Source organism: Crocodylus siamensis, chromosome 4 (genome assembly GCF_052110815.1).
Source record: "Crocodylus siamensis isolate JL-2025a chromosome 4, ASM5211081v1, whole genome shotgun sequence".
Lineage (NCBI taxonomy): Eukaryota > Metazoa > Chordata > Crocodylia > Crocodylidae > Crocodylus > Crocodylus siamensis.
The window spans coordinates 86,333,452-86,356,752 of record NC_143398.1 but is presented as its reverse complement, the minus strand read 5'-3'; the positions used below and the strand labels follow the sequence as shown (position 1 = coordinate 86,356,752).

General features: G+C 45.6%; 1 protein-coding gene across 7 annotated transcripts in view; it reads left to right on the top strand.

The window, feature by feature from the left end:
- TCF20 (transcription factor 20) overlaps window positions 1–23,301 on the top strand; it is a 173,964-nt gene that overhangs the window by 109,984 nt on the left and 40,679 nt on the right. For all 7 annotated transcript variants that reach the window (XM_090042712.1, XM_090042714.1, XM_090042708.1 and 4 more), the window contains one exon: window positions 519–6,179. In XM_090042712.1, the coding sequence (XP_089898838.1) occupies window positions 555–6,179 (5,625 nt within the window). In that variant the 5' untranslated portion in view covers window positions 519–554. The remainder of the gene's footprint in view (window positions 1–518; window positions 6,180–23,301) is intronic.

Genomic DNA, 23,301 nt, shown 5'->3' with positions numbered 1-23,301 from the left:
CGTAGGTTTTGCTGTTTTGCCTTAAATTGTAACTTCTATAACAGGATGCTCTTTTTCTCTAAGGCTCTTCTGGGTGGGGATACTAGAGGGGATAATTTGAGAGCTGGCGATCTTGTGACTTCCGTCTGGAAATTCTCCTTGAATAGGCATAGCAAAATGTTCCTGAATCCAGCCAATCCATATCTAGTGTCTCCCACTTGTAACTAGTGCAGTATCCATCTGCCTCGCCTTACTCGTGCTAATTTGATCAGTGTCTGTCAAGAGTAACATAAATGTTGGAATGGTGTTCTCACTGGGTGATACGTGATGAATTTCTTTGACTTCCCATCACAATGGGAATCCTTTAACATAGGATCTTTAAGAGTAAGGACAGGGGTTGTTTGTGGATAAATTCCCAGATGGTGGGAGAAGACTATTATTTTGACATGGCTGTTAACTATTGTAATTTAATTTTACCAATATGTATGACTGGGAGATGTGAACTCACTCTTTCTCTCTCTCCTTCTCTTTTCCTCTAGGAGGGCTGCTGACCTGTTACTCTGCTGCTGAACAGCATGCAGTCCTTTCGGGAGCAAAGCAGTTACCACGGAAACCAGCAGAACTACCCACAGGAAGTGCACGGCACATCCCGGCTGGAAGAATTCAGCCCTCGCCAGCAGGCCCAGATGTTTCAGAGCTTTGGAGGAGGTGCTGGCAGTGGACGGCGTGGAGCAGCAGGGACCTCTGCAGCAATGCCTGGTGAGAGCTCTGGTCATCAGAGCTACCAAGGTTTCAGGAAAGAAGCAGGAGAATTTTACTACATGGCTTCCAACAAAGATGCTGTAGCAGCAGGAGGACAGCAACCACCTCAGCGCAGGCCGTCTGGGCCAGTGCAGAGCTATGGACCACCACAAGGGAGCAGCTTTGGGAGCCAGTATGGAAGCGAGGGACATGTAGGCCAGTTTCAAACACAGCACTCAACCCTTGGGGGTGTCTCTCACTATCAGCAGGACTATACTGGACCTTTCTCTCCAGGGAGTACCCAATATCAGCAACAAGCTTCTAGCCAGCAGCAGCAAGTACAGCAACTGAGACAGCAAATCTATCAATCCCATCAGCCCTTGCCACAGGCATCCAGCCAACCTGTTTCTAGCGCCTCCCATTTGCAGCCAATGCAGCGTCCATCTGCCTTGCCTTCCTCTGCTTCTGGATACCAGTTACGAGTGGGTCAGTTCAGTCAACACTATCAACCCCCTGCTTCTTCTTCCTCCTCTTTTCCTTCCCCCCAGCGTTTTGGCCAGTCGGGACAGAATTACGATGGCAGTTACAATGTGAATTCTGGTTCACAATATGAAGGCCATGCTGTGGGTTCCAGTGCACAAGCTTATGGAACCCAATCTAATTTTAACTTTCAGACTCAGCCAATTAAAAGTTTTGAGCAATCTAAGATGCCCCAAGGTGGACAGCAGGGGCAGCAGCAACAGCATCCCTCACAGCATGTAATGCAGTACTCAAATGCAGCTACCAAGCTTTCACTTCAAAGTCAAGTGGGACAGTACAGCCAATCTGAAGTCCCTGTGAGGTCACCAATGCAATTTCATCAGAATTTCAGTCCTATTTCCAACCCGTCTCCAGCTGCCTCTGTAGTTCAGTCTCCAAGCTGCAGCTCCACTCCATCTCCTCTCATGTCAGGTGGAGAAAATCTTCAGTGTGGGCAAGGCAACATGTCCATGGGCTCTAGAAATCGGATTTTGCAGATGATGCCTCAGCTCAGCCCAACACCATCCATGATGCCGAGCCCCAATGCTCAAGCTGGGGGCTTCAAGGGATTTGGGTTGGAAGGGTTGCAGGAGAAAAGGCTTACAGATCCAGGTCTGAGCAGCCTAAGTGCTCTAAGCTCTCAAGTTGCTAATCTTCCCAACACAGTGCAGCACATGTTGCTTTCAGATGCCTTGGCACCTCAGAAAAAAGGTTCCAAAAGATCATCATCTTCTAAAAAGGCTGACAGCTGTACAAACTCAGAAGGCTCCTCCCAGGCAGAAGAGCAACTCAAGTCTCCTCTGGCAGAATCTCTTGATGGTGGCTGCTCCAGCAGTTCAGAGGATCATGGAGAGAGAGTGAGGCAGTTGAGTGGCCAGAGCACTAGTTCAGACACCACTTACAAAGGGGGCAATGTAGAGAGATCCAACTCCTCACCAGCACAAGGCTCTCAGAATGAGCCACCAAAAGTCAGTACCAGCCCTGCAGCTAGGGAAGATGTGTCCTCCCCTGATGGAAAGGAAGCCTTGGTAGCAGCAGAGGCTGCCCCAAAAGTGAATGAAAAGGCGGTTGGGGTGATTGTCTCCCGGGAGGCCATGACAGGCAGAGTAGAAAAGTCAGGTGGGTCAGATAAAACCACACAAGATGATGTTTCTACAGCTACCCAAGCAGCTCCTGGGTCCAGTGGATTGAAGGAAACTGGGCAAGTGATGCCACAACCAGAGCCTCAAGGAGGGAGTAAAGGGAGTAAAAGTGGGGATAACAACACTAACCACAACGGAGAGGGTAGCAGCCAGGCTAGTCATACAATCCTGGGGTCAAGTTTTCCTGGTAGAACAGAACCTTCCAAATCTCCTGGCAGTTTAAGGTACAGCTATAAGGATAATTTAGGTGCTGGCATGCAGAGAAATATTGGTGGCTTTCCTCAGTATCCTTTGAGCCAAGAAAAAGGGGATTTTCCAGGGCATAGTGAGCGAAAGGGGCGGAATGAGAAATTTCCCAGTCTCCTACAGGAAGTTTTGCAGGGGTATCACCATCACCCAGATAGAAGATATGCTAGGAATGCTCAGGAGCATCCAGGGATGGCTGGAAGCTTGGAAGGAGCCATGAGGCCCAATGTTTTAATTAGCCAAGCCAATGAATTAACCAACAGAAGCCTTCTAAACAAAACCATGGGATCACTCCTGGAAAGCCCCCATTGGGGCCCCTGGGATAGGAAATCAAGTGGCACAGCTCCTGAGATGAAACAGATCAATCTGGCTGACTATCCTATCCCTAGAAAGTTTGAGGTGGAGTCACAGTCATCTGCCCATGAAGGAGGTGCACTATCAGAGAGGAGGTCTGTTATCTGTGACATATCTCCACTAAGACAACTGGTTAGGGACCCTGGGCCTCACCCAATCGGGCACATGGGTCCTGAGGCCAGAAGTGGAAGAGGTGAGCGGCTTACTCCTGGTTTAGGCCAGTCAGTCATACTCCCTGGTGGCCTGGTGTCCATGGAAACAAAGTTAAAGTCTCATAGTGGGCAAATAAAAGAGGAAGATTTTGAACAGTCAAAGACCTCAGTCAGTCTTAACAGCAAGAAATCTGGTGATCACTGTCATCCTCCCGGCATCAAACATGAATCTTTCCGAGGCAATGCCAGCCCTGGAGCTGCAGTCTCTGATGTTACTTCAGACTACATCTCCCAGCAAGAGAGCAGGTCAACACAAATGAGGCGAGCCCCTGGCAGAATTGGAAGCGGCAGGGAAGGTATGAGGGGAAAATCACCTTCGCAGTTTCAGGATCTGGCTGATAAACTGAAGATGTCACCGGGCAGAAGCAGAGGCCCAGGAACAGATCTCCACCACATGAACCCCCACATGACTCTGGCTGAGAGGGTCAGCAGGGGTTCTTTACACTCTCCGTTCGCTCAGAACTCTGAAGGTCCATCTTTGGCTTCAGCATATCATGCAAACACTAGGGCTCATGCTTTTGGTGACCCCAGCCAGAGTTTGAATTCCCAGTATCATTACAAAAGGCAGATATACCAGCAACAGCAAGATGAATACAAAGAATGGAGCAGCAGCACTGCTCAGGGCGTGATTGCTGCAGCTCAGCATAGACAGGAAGGGGCAAGGAAGAGCCCAAGGCAACAGCAGTTCCTTGACAGAGTAAGAAGTCCCTTGAAAAATGACAAGGATGGAATGATGTACATCCAGGCCAGCTCTTACCTTGATGCTGGAGGTCAAGAAACTGGGCGTTGTATCATGGGTAGTGATGGTGCTCAAAACAAGTGCACCGAATTAAAACATGGTAACCAGAAGATGCAGCAACAGGAATCTGGTTGGGATCTGTCCCGGCAGACCTCTCCAGCCAAGAGCAGTGGTCCTCTAGGAGCAGCCAATCAGAAAAGATTTTGCCCTCCGGATGGTGATGGGCACAGGCGAGAAGAATCTACAGATTTGCCGAAGCCGAGTAATGCCATGATGAGGCTCCCTGGCCAAGAAGATCAGTCTCCTCAAAATCCTTTAATTATGAGGAGAAGGGTCCGTTCTTTCATCTCTCCTATTCCTAGCAAAAGGCAGTCACAGGATGCAAAGAATAGTGGTACAGATGATAAGGGGCGACTGCTTCCTTCATCAAAGGAAGGAACTGACAAAGCATTCAACTCTTATGCCCACTCATCTCAAGGCCAAGATGCTGGGAAGTCACTGTCAAAGGGCGATCCTTCCAAAGATCTTCCTATTCCTGACAACAGGAATTGCCCTGCTGTTTCTCTTACAAGTCCGGCTAAGACCAAAATATTGCCTCCACGGAAGGGACGGGGATTAAAACTGGAAGCTATTGTTCAAAAAATTACATCCCCCAACATCAGGAGGAGTGTTTCCTCCAACAATGCTGAAATTGGTGCAGATGCTGTCACTCTTGATGACATCCTTTCCCTCAAGAGTGGACCTGAAGGTGGGAGTGTGACCAGTCATGGATCAGAAACTGAGAAGAGGAAAGGAGAGACTGCATCAGATCAAATGGGGACAGCGGGCCAAGAAATGGTGGGTGAAATGTCTCTATCAAGACAAGAAGAGTGGCATGGCAGCGAAGATGATAAGGTCAAAAAGGAGACATCTGAAGTAGCTAGTGTTAGTAAAGAAGGATCAGGGACTAGTGTGGCCCCACTATCTTCGCAGAAGTCTGGTATACAAGGAAGATCTGATGCTTCTGTAAGTGGAGCTGGAACTCTTACCTTTTCTGACTCAAAAACAGTCTCCCCATCTAATGTGTTTACTTCTGAATTGAACCCAAAGTCTGAAGAAAAAGATGGAGACGTTACAAACATTTCACCCAAGCCAGATGGCTTCCCCCCAAAGGGATATTTCCCCTCTGGAAAGAAAAAGGGGAGGCCCATTGGTAGCGTGAACAAGCAGAAGAAGCAGCAGCAACAGCAGCAGCAGCAGCAACAACAGCAGCAGCCGTTGCCGCCGCCTCCACCACCACAGCCACCATCCCAGTCATCAGAAGGTGCAGGTGGTGGAGAGCCAAAACCTAAGAGACAAAGGAGGGAGAGGAGGAAACCTGCAGCACAGCCAAGAAAGAGGAAAACTAGACGGGCTGCTCCCATTGTGGAGCCTCAAGAACCAGAGATCAAGCTGAAATATGCCACCCAATCTGTAGATAAAACTGACAACAAGAACAAGTCCTTTTTCCCTTATATTCATGTGGTAAACAAGTGTGAATTAGGTGCAGTGTGCACAATCATTAATGCTGAAGAAGAGGAGCAGAACAAGTTGGTGAGGGGTCGAAAGGGGCAGAGGTCCTCAACTCCCCCTCCTAGCAACACTGAGAGCAAAGTGCTGCCCACATCGACTTTCATGCTGCAGGGCCCAGTAGTAACAGAGTCTTCTGTCTTGGGGCATCTGGTTTGTTGCCTGTGTGGCAAGTGGGCCAGCTATCGCAACATGGGTGATCTCTTTGGGCCTTTCTATCCCCAGGATTATGCCGCTACACTGCCCAAAAACCCACCTCCCAAGAGGGCCACAGAAATGCAGAGCAAGGTCAAGGTACGGCACAAAAGTGCTTCTAATGGCTCCAAGACTGATACAGAAGAGGAAGAAGAACAGCAACAACAGAAGGAACAAAGAAGCCTGGCTGCCCATCCCCGCTTTAAGAGGCGGCACCGCTCTGAGGACTGTGGTGGGGCCTCTCGGTCACTTTCAAGGGGAGCTTCTTGTAAAAAAGCAACCACTGAGGGTGTCAGTGGCAGTGAAAAGACTCCTTTGGACTCAAAACCCCCGATGCCCACTTCAGAAGGTGGCTCTGAGCTGGAGTTACAAATTCCTGAACTACCTCTTGACAGCAATGAATTTTGGGTCCATGAGGGTTGTATTCTCTGGGCCAATGGGATCTACCTGGTCTGTGGCAGGCTGTATGGGCTGCAGGAAGCTGTGGAAATAGCAAGAGAGATGGTGAGTGCCAGAATTTACTAAGCATTGATGCTTGCAGTGTTTTATCTTTTGCAGCCAACTTCAGTCTGTTTTTCAAGCCATCTTTTTATCTGTATGGGAGATCTTGAAGAACACCCTTTTGGTGGAGGGTAAACATTCTAGTCTAGTTCATTAATTAAATGAGATTGGACTGAGATTTTTTTAAAGCTATCTAGGAAATTTAGATGCATGTTATCTGTTACGAGGTATTGATTAACTCTATAGCAAATGCCATCATGTTTTTATATGCATGTACCATTCTGGCCAAGTTATAAGATCATGAGAATGTTGGGTGAGGTACAATGGGTAAATCCTAAGAAACTGGGTAACCTGGCAAATCTTGCAAGAACAAGGGGGAAAGAAGCTGACACCTTCAAGCCAGGCTAAAATTGCTGTAGCACACTGCAGTTTCCTTTTTGGCACAATCACAACATCTGCAACATTTTCCCCCCCATATCTTGCTTTTGCAGAGACCCATAACTTATTGTCTTGCTTTGCTTCTTCAGCTAACCTTTCCGTTTCTGCTCCTTTCTCTGGATCAGACCACATAGGCAGAGTTGGACTTCTCCCTAATTTTTGCTGCTTCAAATTCCCTCCTCCCTTGTTTGAATACTACTGTGTTGTCTTTTTGCATATTTTCCTTTGCTGCTGACATACCATTTCCCTGGCTCCTTCTGATAAACATTTTTCTCTGTGATGATACTTTTGACTTCTGGGGCACTCTAATTCTTTCCTTAGTCTCCCAGTCATCATCTGTGACTTCAGCATCCACATTAATGACCTATCCACCCCCCTAATTGCATGTTTCTTTGCTTTCACTTCTTCATTTGACCTGCCACCTTGCTTCTACTCTCTCCCACTCATCAAATGTTTGTTTCTTTTGCTTCACTGAATGCTACTTGCATGCAGGCCTTCCACTCTGCTGAGGTCCTCCTTTCTGACCATCCCCTCATCTCTTTCAGCATCTCCAAACAGCTTCTTGTGCACAATTACCCATCTGCCTTTCTGTCACTTTTAGTTTATCAGCATGAATGACTTTTTGTCTACTCTTATCCTTCTCCTCCCTGCCTACTTCCCATTTTTCTAGTGCAGACTTCTTGATTCTCACCATGATCCACTTTTCTACATCTATAACTCTTTCCTATTGTTAGATCCCCTCTACCAACCCCCATCCCAGCATCTTTCTTCCTTTTGGGATACAGGTCTTGGAAAGAAATCCCTGGACTCAGTTGATTTCCTTCACCCCATAATTGCTCTTTCCTTCAGTTTTGTTGTTTTCCCAACTAAACTACTTTACTACTCCATGTCCACAGTGTTGGATCCTCTGGTCCACAGATCTCGTGTCTGCCATTCCAGATGTGTTTTTTGCTGTCTTTGATGTGGCTTTCCCTGTCTTACAACCCTCTTCTTCCCTGTTATAGACCAAAAGACTTCTCTTCTACTTTCCCCCTCAGAACTCTCCAACCAGTCCCATCTTTTGATCTTCCTGTGCACTGTTCTTGGGTAATCGTGTCCATAGACACATTTGGTCACTATCTCAGTGTTGATAACTTACCAAATTGCCTTTAATCTGCAGACATGTATCCTTCTGTTTAAATTTTGTCTGGACTCTGACATCTTCTTATGGATGTTAGGTGGATGTCCTTTTGCAGCGTCTGATGAAGTGAGCTACAGCTCATGAAAGCTTGTGGGGGTGCGTGTGCGTAATACTCTCACAAAGCAGCATATATTCTGCTTTGGTTAGTCTATAAGGTGCAAATCTGTTCTGCCTTCTATCTTCTTATGCACGTTAGGTGGTCCTTTCAAGGTCAACACAGAGCTCTGTTTTTGCTTTCCACAGTTTTTGCTCTGTGGAGAGCATGGCTATTTTGTTTGTCACCTGGAGTCATAAACTGGGCATAATTTTTTGGCCAGATCTCTCTAGTATGTGGCATCTAGATTGAATGTAAATCTTGCCAATTTCTACTGCATAACATTGCTAAGACATGACCTATCATTATCCATCCACATAAATAACACGTTCATCCAGGCTTATCCTTTCATGTCTTGATTACTACAACATCCTTTTCTCTGTCTTTGCCCTGCTTATACCTGTTCAGAACACTGCTCCTTGGCAATCACTTTGACCACATCACTATTCTTTGCATTTTTCACTGTATCTTCCTCCTTTATTGCATGACGCTTCATTTGCAATGCCCTTCACTAACTGTGCCTACCTTGTCTATCATCTGTTATTTTCTAGACTGCAAACAGACGTTGCATTTGTCCTGGGATATAATGGTTCATCCCAGAATAAAGTGCAGTTGTGGAAACGTCCATGATTGTTGTGCCAGGATAAATCCTAAAAATGTTTCCTGGATAAAAGGTAGTAACTGTTTATCCCAGGGTATTGTAAAGTATGTCTGTACAGTTATGTTGGGATTAAATCATTGGCAAAAAAAGTGGTACTGCATTCAGCCATTCACTAAACCTTGGTTAGAAGGGTGATGTGTGTACATGCCAATCCTGGGATATTTTTGTTTTGGAATAAATACAGGCACAGCTTATCCAGGGACAAATACGGTGTCTGTTCCTAGCTCTATTGAAATAAAATCTCTGCTTTTAGTGTTCCTTTGTTCAGTTTTCACCCTTCTGCTTTGTCCCATGCAGTCTCTTGTGTTTTGGAAGAGTACTTTAAACACCTGCATTGCTACCTTCTTACAACTTTTCTTGCTGTACTATCCATGGAAAACTTGAAAGTGGTTAGGCTGCTGATACCCTGATATCACTCCCTGGCATCCTGATTTGCGTGTCATTTTTGTCCTTTGTTTTTCTCTCATTGGTCTGCCTGGTATGAGACTATATGGTGTCTAGCACGATGTGTCCCTGGCTCATTTCTGGGCTGCTTGGTTTTATGGTAATACAAATAACAAACCTTGCCCCTCAGCACTATTGCCATTTCTAGGATATTTTGTTTTCCTTAGCAGTGTTAGTTTTTAACCTTTTATCTTGGCATAGTGAAGTTTGTAATGCTAAATGGTTCTGTGGAAGCAATCTGTCCTCTTCCATTCAGTAAGGAAATGGTTACATTTAACAGAGAGTTATACTAGCCACAGGCAGTCCTCAGGCATTGGAAAGGCTCAGTTGAACTAGACTCTACTTTACCTTGCTGCCTGAGGACAGCCTCCCAGCCCAAGCAACTCTCATCTTAATTCCATGCCTGGTGCATGCAATCTTTCTTTCCCCCCTCCTTGCTCTGCCAATGTATTTTCTTACTGTCACCTCTGACGTCCAGCTCATCATTCTTAGGGTGCTGGAAAAGGTAAACATTTGCAAGCCATCTTGCTGTTTTCAAGCAGGAGAGAGGAAGATAGATATGAGTGCATGTTCAGGGGCTTGCTTTCAGATCCAAACTGTGGTTTTTACTTTCCATATGACAATGTCATGTTTAAGGTCATGAGCCTCTCTGAAAGGAGCAATTCATGTCCATGCCCCGTTGTATGTCACTGTACTATTTCTGTACCCTAAAATCCTGATGGCTAGAGGGGATACAATCTATTTAACTTTTAGATTTTATAAAAATAGGTTTGTCTGTGTGGAACAAAGGCTTAAATTAACAGAAGCTTTGCGAGAGGTTTTTTTTTTTTTTTTAAAGCTTGCTTTAAAAAGGTTCTCATCCTTCTTGTCGCTTTATAACAGTGGAGGCCAACTTTTTTGGCAGGCATGCCACAAATTAGCCTCGTACCCTCACAGTGGCACTCTGATCCCCTTCCCTTTCTGCTTCCTGCCCTATAATCCCTGTCTGGTCTGCTGCTCTGCTTCCTCCCCTTTCTGTCAGACTATGCTGTGCTTCCATTTCTTGATCTGCTGTGCAGCTCACACAGTGGCTTATGTGCCACTTGTGCCACAGGTTGGTCACCTAGTTTATAAAATACCTTCCTGTAGAAGTGGCAGTCTTGGCCTTGGTGACATGAACTGTTTTAACTGTTTTCGCTTCTCGGCCTCTTGAAGGCTCAGATCGAGCGAAAACATTTATTCCTCAAACTGTATTCCAGAGACTAAACGTTACAACGGTCTGTCTCTCCTTTTGCACCCAAGTAGTCACTAGACCGGGGTGGGCAATTATTTTGGGTGGAGAGCCACTTACTGAGTTTTGGCAAGCCATCGAGGGCCGCATGATAGGCAACCAGGGGCAGATAAATATTAATTTTCTAAATTTTTTAAGGGCTCCATGGGTTGGATAGAATGGCCTGGTGGGCCGCATTTTGCCCACCCCTGCACTAAACCAGTGCTTTTCTTCACTATACCATAGGTTAGGGTAGGATTTTTCAAAAGTTTCAAACTTGTAGCGGCACAGGTTCACTTTCTTGTTAACAGAGATTTGTGCTTCTTAGTTATTTAGGTGCTGTCAGAAATGTCAGCCTTATTCTGCTCTGTAAATAGCTTTTAGAGTAAAAATACAAAGGTGTAAATCCTTTAATATTTTTGGTAGTTCTGATAGTCTGCAGTCATGTCATATCTTTTCTGACTTGCCTGTATTTTTATGTTATAGTGGTCTGGTGAGGAATCTACCATTCAAGAGGTGTTTCTTGTTCTGCTCAATGGGCGGTTTCTCACAAATGTTGTGTGCCTACACTTAAGGGGAAGAACACTCCAGCAAAAGCTTCAATATCTATCTTTTGTCAAAAAAAGCCTCTGAACAGTAATAAGAGTCCATCTCTAGAATCTAGTCATACGTAAAAGAGATTCTGGAAGCATATGGGTTCAAGTCTTCCCTTTAAAAAGGTTTTGCCAAACTATGAAGTAAGCTTCCTTCAAAGTTTGCTCATGTTTCACCAGTCTAGATGCAGTCAAGGCATCCATTAAGTAGCTTTCCAAATAGCTTCCAGAGCCTTTGAATCTGCTCTTAAAAAGGATGCCTTTCATGGCTTTATTTGTTGTCACTGTTCTACTGTGTTTCTCAGTGAGGAAAAGGGTTTATGTTAAGAATATGTCCTATAAGACATAAACAGACTTCAGATCCGGGGTGGGCAAAATACAGCTCACAAGCCGAATCTGGCCCGTGAGGCCATTTTATCCAGCACACGGGGCCCCTAAAAAAAAATTCAGAAAATTAATATTTCTCTGCCCTTGGTTCCTGTCAAAAATGAGAGGAACCAAGGGCAGTAGGACCCAGCGGAAGCCCTGGTAGGCTCACCTGGTGCTCCCTGTTGTAGCTGCTTGCAGCTGCACATGCAGCCCCAATGGGCGAGCCTGGAGCTGTCACAGAGCCCAAGCTGGCAGTGGAGCAGGTTACAAGCTGGTGCTGAGCACAGGAAAAAGCGGCCCCTCACACCCCGTGGCCAGCACCCTGCACTGTAGCCACTTGCAGCCTGTCTCTGCTCAGAACAGCCCTGTGTGGGCTGCGAGTGACTGCAGCAGGGAGTGCTGGCCCTGAGGCAGGTGAGGGTCTGCTCTTCCCCGCACGTAGCTTCTTAGCACCAGCTTCTTCCCTGCCAGCAGGCAGGGGGTCGGGGCTGTGTGCTGCCCCCCGCCTGTACTGTGGGGCTGGGGGGCATGGAGTGAGTAGGCGGGGAGCACGGGGCCTGCACCGGTGTCCCAGGGCCAGTGCTGGTGGGGCCCAGGCCAGGGTGGCAGGAGTGCAGGGTCCCAGCTGGCAGGGGCTCTTTGGAGCTAGGCCAGCTCCCCCCTCTCCCTGCTGGTGCAGCCCAGCTCCACAGACCCCCTGCCAACCTGTGCCCCTCTTTGGGCTCCACTGGTGCTGGCCCTGGGACATGGGACCAATGTCCCAAGATGGTGACCAGGGGGTGGGGTACCTATCAAGGGGCGGGGCTACCCATGCAGCTCTCGACAGCCTGCCAAAACTGGGTAAGTGGCCCTCCGCCCAAAATAATTGCCTACCCTTGCTTCAGATGGTTTGGCCTCCCATGTCTCCTCTGGTCTGGATCAGTCAAATTAGTCCTTATTGGGGCCCAGGTTACTCTCTTGGCTTAGACTTTAGTACCTTGTCTTTTAAGCCCGAGTCATGGTGATAAATCTGCTTCTTGAAACCAGAGGTTTTAGATTGTAATTCTTGACCATTTTAGTTTCAAGGCACCCCTCCTTCAACTCAAAGTGCCCCTCAGAAAATGCCAGCTTAGTTTTCACTGATTTCTTGACTATAGAAAAATAACAGAGCAATTCTGTTGAAAAGAACTCAGAAAGATCACAGCAGAGCAGAAAGTTTTTAACACCATGAATTCTTATTTGAAATCTCTAGGTTTATCTTGTGAATGTTTGCACATCTAACAGTGCTAACATTGCATGGCACCACACAACACCTCTGAAAGGATCTTAAGAATCAGTGGTTTAGACTGTTGAGGTCTTGAAACTAAATACTGCTAAAGTTGATGGCAAGTGTCTGCTTTTGATTTAGCGTGTTATCCTTAGAAACTCTTTCCTTAAATATTCCAGGAAGTCAGTTGCAGTATTCTTGGACTACTTAAAACAGGATCTGAACCATTTGGTGCATTGTTATACCCACCACAGGAGAATACAGGTTTACATTTACCTTCATGGCCAGAAGAGCCATGGTTTAGGTTAGGGATGGGGAACCATCTGGCCTGTGGTCGGCCAGGGACTCATTTCCCCGCTGCCCCTGTCTGCATGGCTTGTGCCAGTCTCCATGGAAACCCCAGCCTCAGCCATACCAGCAGCATGTGCAGCAGAGCAGTGCAGGGGGCTGCTCCAGAGCTGCTGGGATTTTGCAGTGGGGGCAGCTTGCTCCTGGAGCCAGGGCAGAGCCGTGATCTCTAGCCTGCATGCTCTGGGCAGGGGCACACATGCAGGGGATCATGGCTTTGTCCTGGCTCCAGACAGGCTGTCACTGCTGCAAGGAACCAGGGCAAAGTTACAGTCTCCTGCATGTGTGCCCCTGCCTGGAGTGTGCACAAGCCATATGAGCAGGAGTGGGTGGGAGATGGATTTCCTGGCTGACTGCATCTGGCTGGTGGCCTGGAGGTTCCCCATCCCTGGTTCAGGTGGTGGTGGCGGTGCTGCAGCAGTATTGAGGGTTGCTAGAACAGTGGAAACCAACTGTTCTGGCATTCATGCTACAAGTTAGCTCCATACTCTCCTCAAGTGCTAGTCTCATCCCTTTCCTCTGCCCAATCTGCCACTCTTTGTTTCCTGCCTTATCTGTGACTGTGCTGTCTTTTTCCTCCAGTATCTGCTGTGTGCCACACAGGTTGTCCTTGCCACTTGTGGTATATGTACCTATGCTAGAAGATCAAATTGTAGTTACTTTTCCTTATTCATCCTACCTCTCAAAAACCTGTTCCTTTTTTTTTTACAAGCCTGCCCAGCCACTTTTTTCATATTGCTATATTCAGAAAAAGTGTTGTTTCACACTCATAAATAAATCTATATGCCTGCCTCTACCTCTTTCTTTCTTCAGGTATTCTTCTTGTGAGAAATTGTTGTAAGAGGAGATCTTGGATACAGTGAAATTTGGGAGCAGTAGAAGTGTTGCTAAAGCCTTAGAATGAAAAAAGAGCTTTTATTCCCAAAATAATCTGTGGTTCCACACTCTAGGTAGTAATGTAAATTTTCTAGATTTCTGCAAATTGGATAAACATTCTTGTAATACAGCATCGACTTAGTTCAACTCTAGTCCTGGTAATACCAGAGAAGTTAAAGAACAAGTCTCAGTAAACTATTCGTTGACACTTACCTAGCAGTTTCTGCTTACTGTGCTTCTGTAAAAGGGGAAATTGTTTATCATTCGATTAAAGCTGTTCTTTGAAAGGTCTTATGAATATATTAATCTTCCTCCCTGCCCCTCCCACAATGGCCTTGCCTCACTCCCAGCCCCAGTAATCTTTTAGTTCTTATGTTTTGATTTTAGTATAACCCAAACTCATGGAGGAGCACAGTAAGTCCCTGGGACCTCACGTTCTCAATTTTGGTACTGGCTGCCAACAGTAAAAGGTAAGATATAGGGACAAGGTAGTTCTCGGTAGGGGCAGATCCAGGATCATAGTAGAGGGATTGCAGCCACAACTCCTTCACTAGCATATGGGCAGTGAAGAGAGTTCATCTCATATGTGCCATGAAGTTGAATGGGGATGGCCACATCCCCCTAATCACAGTCCTGGATGCCATTGAGCTCTTAGAGCTCTGCATCTGCTCTGATCTCACTGATTGGTGCAGGGTTTGGTTGGAGTTCTTGCTGCTGCTGCTGCTTGCCGTTCCTCCCTTGTACCCATCCTCTTTTCTCCAGCTGCTGAATTCAGGAAATTAGCGGCAGCAGCAACACGCAGCCCCTGCTTTCTCACAGCTCTGGAGCCCAGAGGCTGAGCACTGCCACTGCTTGTCTCGTCTTATTCCCTGCCACTAAATTTGGGGGAGAGGGCAGGTTGGGAATGAAAAGAGCTCCAGAGTTGTGTGAAAGCAGGGGCTCCAGCCATCTGGAGAGGTTGGAGCTCTTGGTATATGGAAAGCTCTGGCAGCAGCAGTGCTGACATGCAAGTGAGCTCAAGAGCACTCACCATGCTTGCAGCACACAGCCAGAAGGAGGGGTGCAACTGCACCACTACTTTTCTCCTTCAGTCTGCTCCTGGTTCTTGGCCTTCTCTACGGATTCTGACTGAAACTCATTTGGAATTTCATTTGTCAGTAGATTTTTTTTTTTTTTTTTTTAACAGCTTGCATTATTTTGAAAGCCCTATTTCACCTTGGAGAGAGGAAATTACTTGTTTTGGGTGTTAGTAGGGCTGTTGGTGCTTAAATAGAAGAAGCTATTTGGAAATTCTTATTCTAATCAGACTGTCACCTTCAGAGAAAATGTTCAGGGTCAAGCCATTTTTGGTCAAAATGCTGATTGGAAGACATGCACCCATCCACGCTATAAACAAGGTGATATTCCTGCCTATGAATGCTTCTGCCTCTGTTTGGGCAATGACACTTTTAAGCTGTATGGGCATGGGTGTCCAGTGTGCCTATGTTTGAAACTTGAGGCTTGGTTCAGGGTTGTCCCTGAAATCTTGTTTCAGGGTTGTCTTGGGAAGAGAGGTGGGTTTGCCAAGGGCAGATTGCTTCTGCTTACTTCTCTTGAAGATGCAGAATATCTGGTTTCCTAAAATGCTTCTTTGAAGGTGAGTGTTGCTAAGTCAAATAGGGATTAGTTATCTACAGTAACCCTTATTCTTGGTATTGATTTAAAGAACTGTTGATGTTCACTTTTTCTGGTATTTTGGAACCTATTTCTAAAATGGATTTTGGAGGAGGAAAAGAACTGAGGGACCTTTAGTATATCCTCAAGCTATTTATATCCTCAGATTTTAGAAAATGGAGTGAGGAAAACCATGGTTTCATGCTTCTTCCTTTCTCCAACTGCCAATTAATGCTTTTAAAATGGCTTCCTGCCTGTATTGGTAGGCAGACAGACACCTATGCTGTGGCAGCAATACAAACGCAGAACAAGAATTATTATAGTTAAGTAACACCCTTGTTTACAGTCTGAAAAGTCAGTACATTGTACCAAGAATCTGGAAGTGCAGCAAAGTTTTGTTTTTATCTGTATCTCTCAGCTTGTACAGGGTAAGCAAGAATCATTGATAAGTCTGAAAAATGGCTCAATTTTCAAAATGTGAATGAGCATAAACATAAGTAAAGAAACACTGTTTATAATACAAGTTAGTGACACTTCTCTGAAAGGCATTATTGAATTGAAATGCGTGTTTAAGAGGGTGGAGAGAGGAATGAGGCTAATTAGCAAATAGCCAATTTTGGTGTCCTTTTTAAGAAGAAGAATTGGGTAGTTGGACACTTTTCTTAATCACTACTTGCTAGCAACCCCTCAAAAGTGAACTCCTGTGTCAGGACAGATTAGGGGTCATCTGAAAAATAATAATCATCTGCTGTCTCAAGAAATGTATTTGCTGCTGCTACTTCAAAAATCAGTATCCCTAAGGCAGAAGAAAGGCAGTATCAGTGCCCCTTCTTTTGAATCTGTAATGAAGAAGGGCGTAGACAGACTGAGAACCCCCAGAAGGAAGAAATTGCCTTGAAAGGGACATTGCTTTCCCCACCCTGGTAGTAATGGTTCTGTAATAAGTTGACAAAAAAATCTTCCTAATAATGGCAAATATGGGAACCAGAAAAAAATTGTGATCTCCATCTTTCAACAGTTGGAAAGATGTGCTACATCTGCAAGAGAGAAGATGGCTTTGGGGTCTTCAAAGCATCTTTGTGATTCTTCTTGAAGTAGCTGGATCTCTGATTTTTCTGGGTTGTGCTTCTATGCTCAGAGTGGGAAATTGCTTCTTGTTTCTTGAGAGCAGTCTTTAGTTAGGCTAGTTTAAAACTGGGAATTTTTGTCAGGGGAAATACCGATATATCAAAAGGTTGTCTCTGAATTGCAACAAAAACTGGAAATGTTAATATTTTCTATGTAAAGGATTTTTTTCTCTTTTTAACGAACTTTTCCAGAAATATTTGGTTCACTTTCCCAACAGTCACCTTCTCTGTGGAACTTCTGCATTGTTTCTAACTCCTGGGGAGTTCTTGGAGGGATAGGGACATGGGGAATCTTGGAAACCATCCTCATTTTGAGTTGCAGATCTTGGAATTCTAGGTTTGCTGGCAAGCCTCCAAGTGAGCTGATAGAAATCTGTCCATCGTCCTTCCCAGGAATAGAAATTAGGTGCATGTGATGCAGCATGTTGAGGAGGATGGGGAATGATAAATAGTGGAAAGTGGTGTTAAAATAGGGGTGGGCAAAATACAGCTCATGGGTCAGATCTGGCCCATTAACAGATTCTGTCCAGTCTGTGGCAGGTCTCTCAGCCCAGCCCAGCTGACAACCTGGTCTGTGGCATGTGTGGCCAGTCCTGCCACCTCTGAGTATGTGGTGGGGCAGAGGTGGCATAGCAGTACCAGTGGAGGTGGAACTGCAGTACCAGTTCCTTCCAGCTACCTCCAATAGTGCCTCTGCTGCTGCCAGACCCACCCCCACTGCCCAGGTACCCCAACCTGTCTGCCCTGCACCTGCCACTAGGGGCACTGGACAGTGGGGTGGGTAGGGTTTTCCCAGAGACTGGCCTGGGACCCTGCCAGCAGTGTGCACTTCTCTGGGTGGATAGGATGGGGCAGCAGGCAAGCTGGCAGCAGCATTCAGGAGCGGGACAGGCAGTCCAGGGCTGGGATTACAGGGCTGTGACAGTGTGGTGCTGGAGCTTCCCTGTACCCCCCTACATGTAGAACTGGTGTCCTTCTCAAGGACGTGTGTGGAGCGGATTGTGGCTCTGCCTTGGGCCCCAGCCCTGTGCTGTCACTGCCCCACAGTCCCAGCCCTGCCTGCCTGTCCCACTCCCGGACACTGCTCCCTGCCTGCCTGTGGCCCCGTCCCATCCGTCTGACTGAGCACACCTTGCCTGTGGGTCCCAGCTGATCTTCATGAAGAGCTCACCAAAGTGACTGGCCAATAGCAACATCCTAAGGGATAGCCAGCACGCGTCTGTTGTGGGTAGGTCTTGCTTGACCAATCTTATTTCCTTTTATGACCAGATGAGCTATCACCTGGACAAGGGGGAAGAGATTGTCGTATATCTGAACTTTAAAAAAGCTTTTGATCTGGTATCCCATGATCACCTCTTGGCAAAACTGGCTAACTGCGGCCTCAGGTCCACCATGATCCGCTGGCTGGGGAATTGGCTCTGTGGTCGGACCCAGAGGTTGGTGGTTGACGGAAGTCAATCGTTGTGGTGCCCTGTGACCAGTGGGGGTAGGGACCCCCATCCATAGATGCTTCTCAAGCAAATACCAGGACCTCTTTCTCCCGTTGTACTCGGCCTTGGTGAGGCTGCAGCTGGAGTACTGTGGATGTGGAGAAGCTTGAGAGAGTCCAGAGAAGAGTCATGCGCATGATCAGAAGTCAAGAAAACAGATCTTATGATCAGAGCCTGAGAGCTATGGGACTCTTCAGCCTGAAAAAGCGCAGGCTCAGTGGCGATCTGATGGCTACCTACGAGTTTATAATGGGTGTTCACCAGGATCTGGGGGAGCATTTGTTCACCAGAGCACCCCAAGGGAAGACAAGGTTGAATGGTTATAAACTCCTCCAGGGCTGTTTCAGGCTGGACATAAGGAAGAACTTCTTTACTGTCTGAGCCCCCAAGGTCTGGAATAGTCTGCCACTGGAGGCAATTCAAGCACCTACTTTGAACGCCTTCAAGAGAAATTTGGATGTTTATCTTGCTGGGATCCTGTGACCCCAGCTGGCTCTCTGCCCCTTGGGCTGGACTTGATGATCTTTTGAGGTCCCTTCCAGCCCTAATGTCTATGAAATCTATGAAAGTTGCTAAAGTGGTCCTCCAGGCAAAATAATTCCAGCAACATGTACCTGGCAAAAAGGCTGATTTTTGGGATCAGATCCTAATTGTGCAATGCTCACCAGTGCAGGGGGAGCCTGGGCTCCCCCTGCACTGGCAAGGTGGCTGACAACCAGCTGATTGTCAGTTGGGTCATGGGACCCATGGGCCAGTTTGAGCCCCTTATGTGGTCCCTGGAGTTGGCCAATGATGAGCTAATGTAGTGGGAGCACTTAGGGACTTGAGGATCAGCAGACTGCAAGCACTTCACAGCTTGAGTTCCAGTGTACACCCAGTTAGCTGATTGTTGGCAGATCAGGAGCACTGCAGAGCACTCTAAATCAGCTGATCATTGGCAGAATCAGGATCACACCAGAGTTGCCCAGTGAGGTCCTGATGTGCAGATGATCAGCTGATGGAGACCCTGCTAGCCATGTGTAGGCATGATTATATTTTGTGTAGTAACTTTGTGGATATGGCTGGGTTACACTTTAAATGAGATTAACTGGTCAATCATGTCTAAGTATAATATCTGCCATGGGCCTAAAACAGACCGGAATCATAACTGTAACAGGGTGAGTTGTCCCATTTATATCAGTGAGGTATTAGATTTGTCATTAACATTTAAGTGACGTAACTTAAGTGCCTCTAATCTAAATTTTTAGTAAGAATGTATTACTATATGATGATATAGAGAGGGAATGTAAAAAAACTCCGTTTTGACTTGAATCCTGTAGTTTAGTGCTGAACAACTCAAGAGAGAGAGCTGCTCTCCATGTTCTGTTTGACTGCAGTTACAACTGACAAATATTTAAGCAGGAGTCCCTTCATAAAATGAAACGGGGGAACAGCCAGTCACTATTCTTGAGTGTCCTAGTTCTACTTTCCTCCTCAGTATCTAAAATTAGTATGAATTTGATTATTTTCTGCAAAACCTTTCTATTCATAGTTCTTGGAGAAAGGAAGGATTTTTCAGCTTGTTTTTGCCTTACTGGTGTTTGTTTGTAGATATCAGACAGTTGTAGAAATCTGTAATACATGACCTTATTGTTATTCCTTTTTAAATTTTGTTTTAGAGTCATGGATAGATGCTTATTTTTTGTAAATAAATAAAATAAAGTGTTCTATAGTCTTATTTAATTTTCAGTTTTACATTAAAAATATCAGATGCTTGCCATATTAGTTATTTGCCAAATGTTGAAATGGACAGGAAATAAAAACACTTCAGACACCACTGCAAATCATGGTATTTAAGATATTGTATTGAGTAGTTCTGTGTGGAAGAGTCAGACTAAAATAGTGAATCAGAACTGAGATGTTTTTGGACTCCTCAATCTTCCACTAGATATACTGGTTGAGGTCATAACTTCTTAAAGCACTGATGTGATTCCAAAGTTTAATTTGCCTCCAGTCTTCCAATATAAGCCGCCTTAAATCTCTCTGCCTTTTGATGGAAGTAATTTGTCCTAATTTGTTCTAAAATAATTTAGAGTAATTTCTATTGGCAAGTTATGTTTAGGTCTCCTGCTTTATAGATTAAGTATGGCAGAGGGCAGGGTTGAGTTGCACCTTGTACACTGAATCGGAGGTGCATAAGTTTTCATAAGCAACAGCTGCCTTTGTCAGATACTTATGAAAGCTTATGCATCCTTGATTCTGCTAGTCTGTAAGGTCCAACTCAGCCATGAATTTCAACTCTGAAATTGGGGTAAAGTACCTCTTTCTGCAAATATAAGTAAGGTTAATATTATTATTCATAGGAATACTTAGAGGGCCTGGTGAGATTTAGAACCCTTTCGTCCCCCCACCTTGTGCTAGGCAATACACAAAGCTAGTAAAAGATAGTTCCTGCCTGAAGAGATTGCAGTCTGAGATAGACAAGACAGATGGGAGTCAAGAAAAGAAGTATTATTATCCTGGTTTTACAGAAAGTCTTTCCCAAGGTCACAGAGGAAGTGTAGTGGCCAGAAACAGAAATGAAACCCAAGTTTCCTGAATCTCAGGACTGTCCTTTCTAAAATTTGCTGGTTGGGTTTTTTTTTTAATTTTTGGGGGTTTTTTTGTAGTTCTCGTAACTTTAGGGTTTATCTATTCTTCAGCACAGGAAACATTTAAGAACTTTTACATGCCTGTAAAGATGATCTAAGGATAATTTTCATAGAAAAGAACTGTAAACAAATTTATTAATGAACTTTCATTGTTATGGATTGGACCTCTGCTGTTTGCTTAGTGATTACATTGTAATTGCTTGCTGATTAGTTTTGACTAGTATGCAGTTAATTCTTAATGGCTGCCTGGTACCACTTAGACTTTTGGCCAGCAAAGGTGGGTTGAGTCGCATTGGGGAAACGTGTAACTGGAATGTGGGCACAGATGTTTAGGGAAAGGGTGAGGCTGTGAATTCTGTGGTTTATCCGTGTTAGCAGCTAAGATCTGCCTACAAGCTATTAGGAGAAGAGTGTGTTTGGGATCAGGGAATGGAAGGGAGTCATCAAGAAGCTACAGATGAAGCTGGATGACAGGGTTTGTCTGTAGAGTTATTCTGAGCTAGGTTGCCATTGAAATAGAATTTTTTTCCCCAAGAAGTCTTAAGTGCTGTCAAATGCAGCTATCTCCATGCAGTGGGAGTGGGGATGTCTGTATAGCCTAGGTGAGGGGTTCTCAAACTGTGATAACTGCAATACCAAGTGCTGGATGGTGGCAGAAGAGAACAGGGAGCTTACATGCAGCAGCTGCCCATCATCCACTATTCTGTGCTGCCTCCGCACGCCGCTTCCCCATGCCACTGTTTGTGGAAGTTTGGCCCCCTTTTAAGTTATTCGTGACCCCCTGGGGGGTTGCGACCCACAGTTTGAGACCCCCTGACCAGGTCCATTTCCCCTCCACAACTAAAATGGTTCTCACACCTGCAAATTCCCTAAATTTCTGCAGCATATCATCCCTGGGGATGTTATGCAAATCTGGGGAATGAGGTGCATGCAGAACATCAGGAAGGAGGAATGAATGAGGGAACATGGTATTGGGGAAAAGTCTACACTTTGTTTGGCAAGGAGTGCACATAAAAACCCTACTGTTGGATCCAGGAAAGAATAGAGGGCGGGAGAGAAATAGGGATGAGTGTGCACAGAGGCTGTAGCAGGAGGGAGTCTGAGGAAGTAGTTAGGGAGTCCCTGAAACTGCGGGGATGGTATGATGGCACACTAGGAGGTTGTGGAAGGGATGCAAGGGAGCCCTTGATGAGTGCAGTAAGATTGGCCTAGAAAAACTACAAGGGGGTTCTTTAGATTTATACAAAATATAGTAAGTGCCCATCTGATTTTTAAGTGTTGTCCACAGCTTTTTTTTGAAAATATATTAAGCAAGCCCATCAATTTATATTGCTTTATTCACAGGCCTTGCAAAGCCATAATTACTGAAATTAATCAATCCCCTACACCATCACTGCAGTGCCACACCCATTCCCACTCAGTGCTGTTTCCTGACAGGCAAGGGAGAAAAGGTGGGCTTTGTGCCATGTCCTGAAGGGTAAGAAGCTCACACTTACAGGCTCAGGGAGGAAGTGTTGGAGTCCTAACAGTACATCCTAACAGTGATACCCCTTCTGTGCCTTCATAAGGATTTAAGATCAGTTTTATTGAGTTTAAAACCAGGATGGTACCATTAAATCATCTAATCTGACCTTCTAAATAACAGACCAAAGCACTTAATCCTGTTACCCCTGTTCTGGGCCCTGGTAATTCACAGTATGTTTAATTGAACTGTATTTTCCAGAAAGGTATCCAAATGCCTCTCCTGACTATAGCTATAGCAGTATAGTGTGAAGTGGGGAAAGTCTTTTAGAGAAGCAGGTCCCATGCCATTTGGGGAGTTATAGGTTAATGCCAATGTTTTAAGCACCTTTGGAAGCCAGCAGGCAGGCCACAGAATTCAGGTCTAACATGTTTCCAGAAAGTGGTACTATGAAACAGGAGATTTTGATGTCGGGTATACTTTCCTACAGATTTAGCTTTAGAGTGTAGATTGCATTGCAGCATCTAATCTTGAGGTGAGCAAGGCATAGTTGCTGGTTGCAAATTCTCTCTCTGATAAAAAGTGTGTAATCTCTTACGATTCTATAGATTGGAAGAGGCTCATGTGGCTGTTGCAGTTACCTGATCTGGTAGCTGCTGGAAGTCTAGCGAGATTATCAGTTTTCAAGTCAGAGCAACTGAAGGCAGGTACACAACCTCACTTTAAAAGTCCAGAATAACCCCTCAGTCTTCTAATTTTTACCTCTGTGTCATTCACTATATATCTGCCCTGCAGTTAAAGGGGTGACTGCAGCCCTAGGAGACATCTAAGTTAGCTCTAAACAAGATGATTGAGGTACTGACTGTAGTGTAATTGTGATAGCATAGTGTTTGGTGTGGGCTGCAGACCCTGGGCAGGGCTTGATAACATTTTTGGGCACAGTGTCAAAAATACCTGCAACCTTAACTTGTAAGATATTGGCATGCCAGGGGCTAATGGTGGGGCAGCTGCAAGGGGCCTGGTCATTTTGTGACAGTGCAGTGGCTCCTTCCCTGCCATGCACCCTGAGGTGCATGTGGCCGGGTGGGGTTGAATAACGAAATCTCTCTCCCTGGGGCTTGCCTGCCATGCTTTGGAATGATGAAAGAATAAGAAGTTAATTCCCCAATGAGAGAGGGTGTAGTAAATCACCCCAGAAGCAGGATAAAAGAAAATTGGTTTATTAGTAACTTCCCCACAGGTTGTGGAGAACCCTGGCTGTTCTC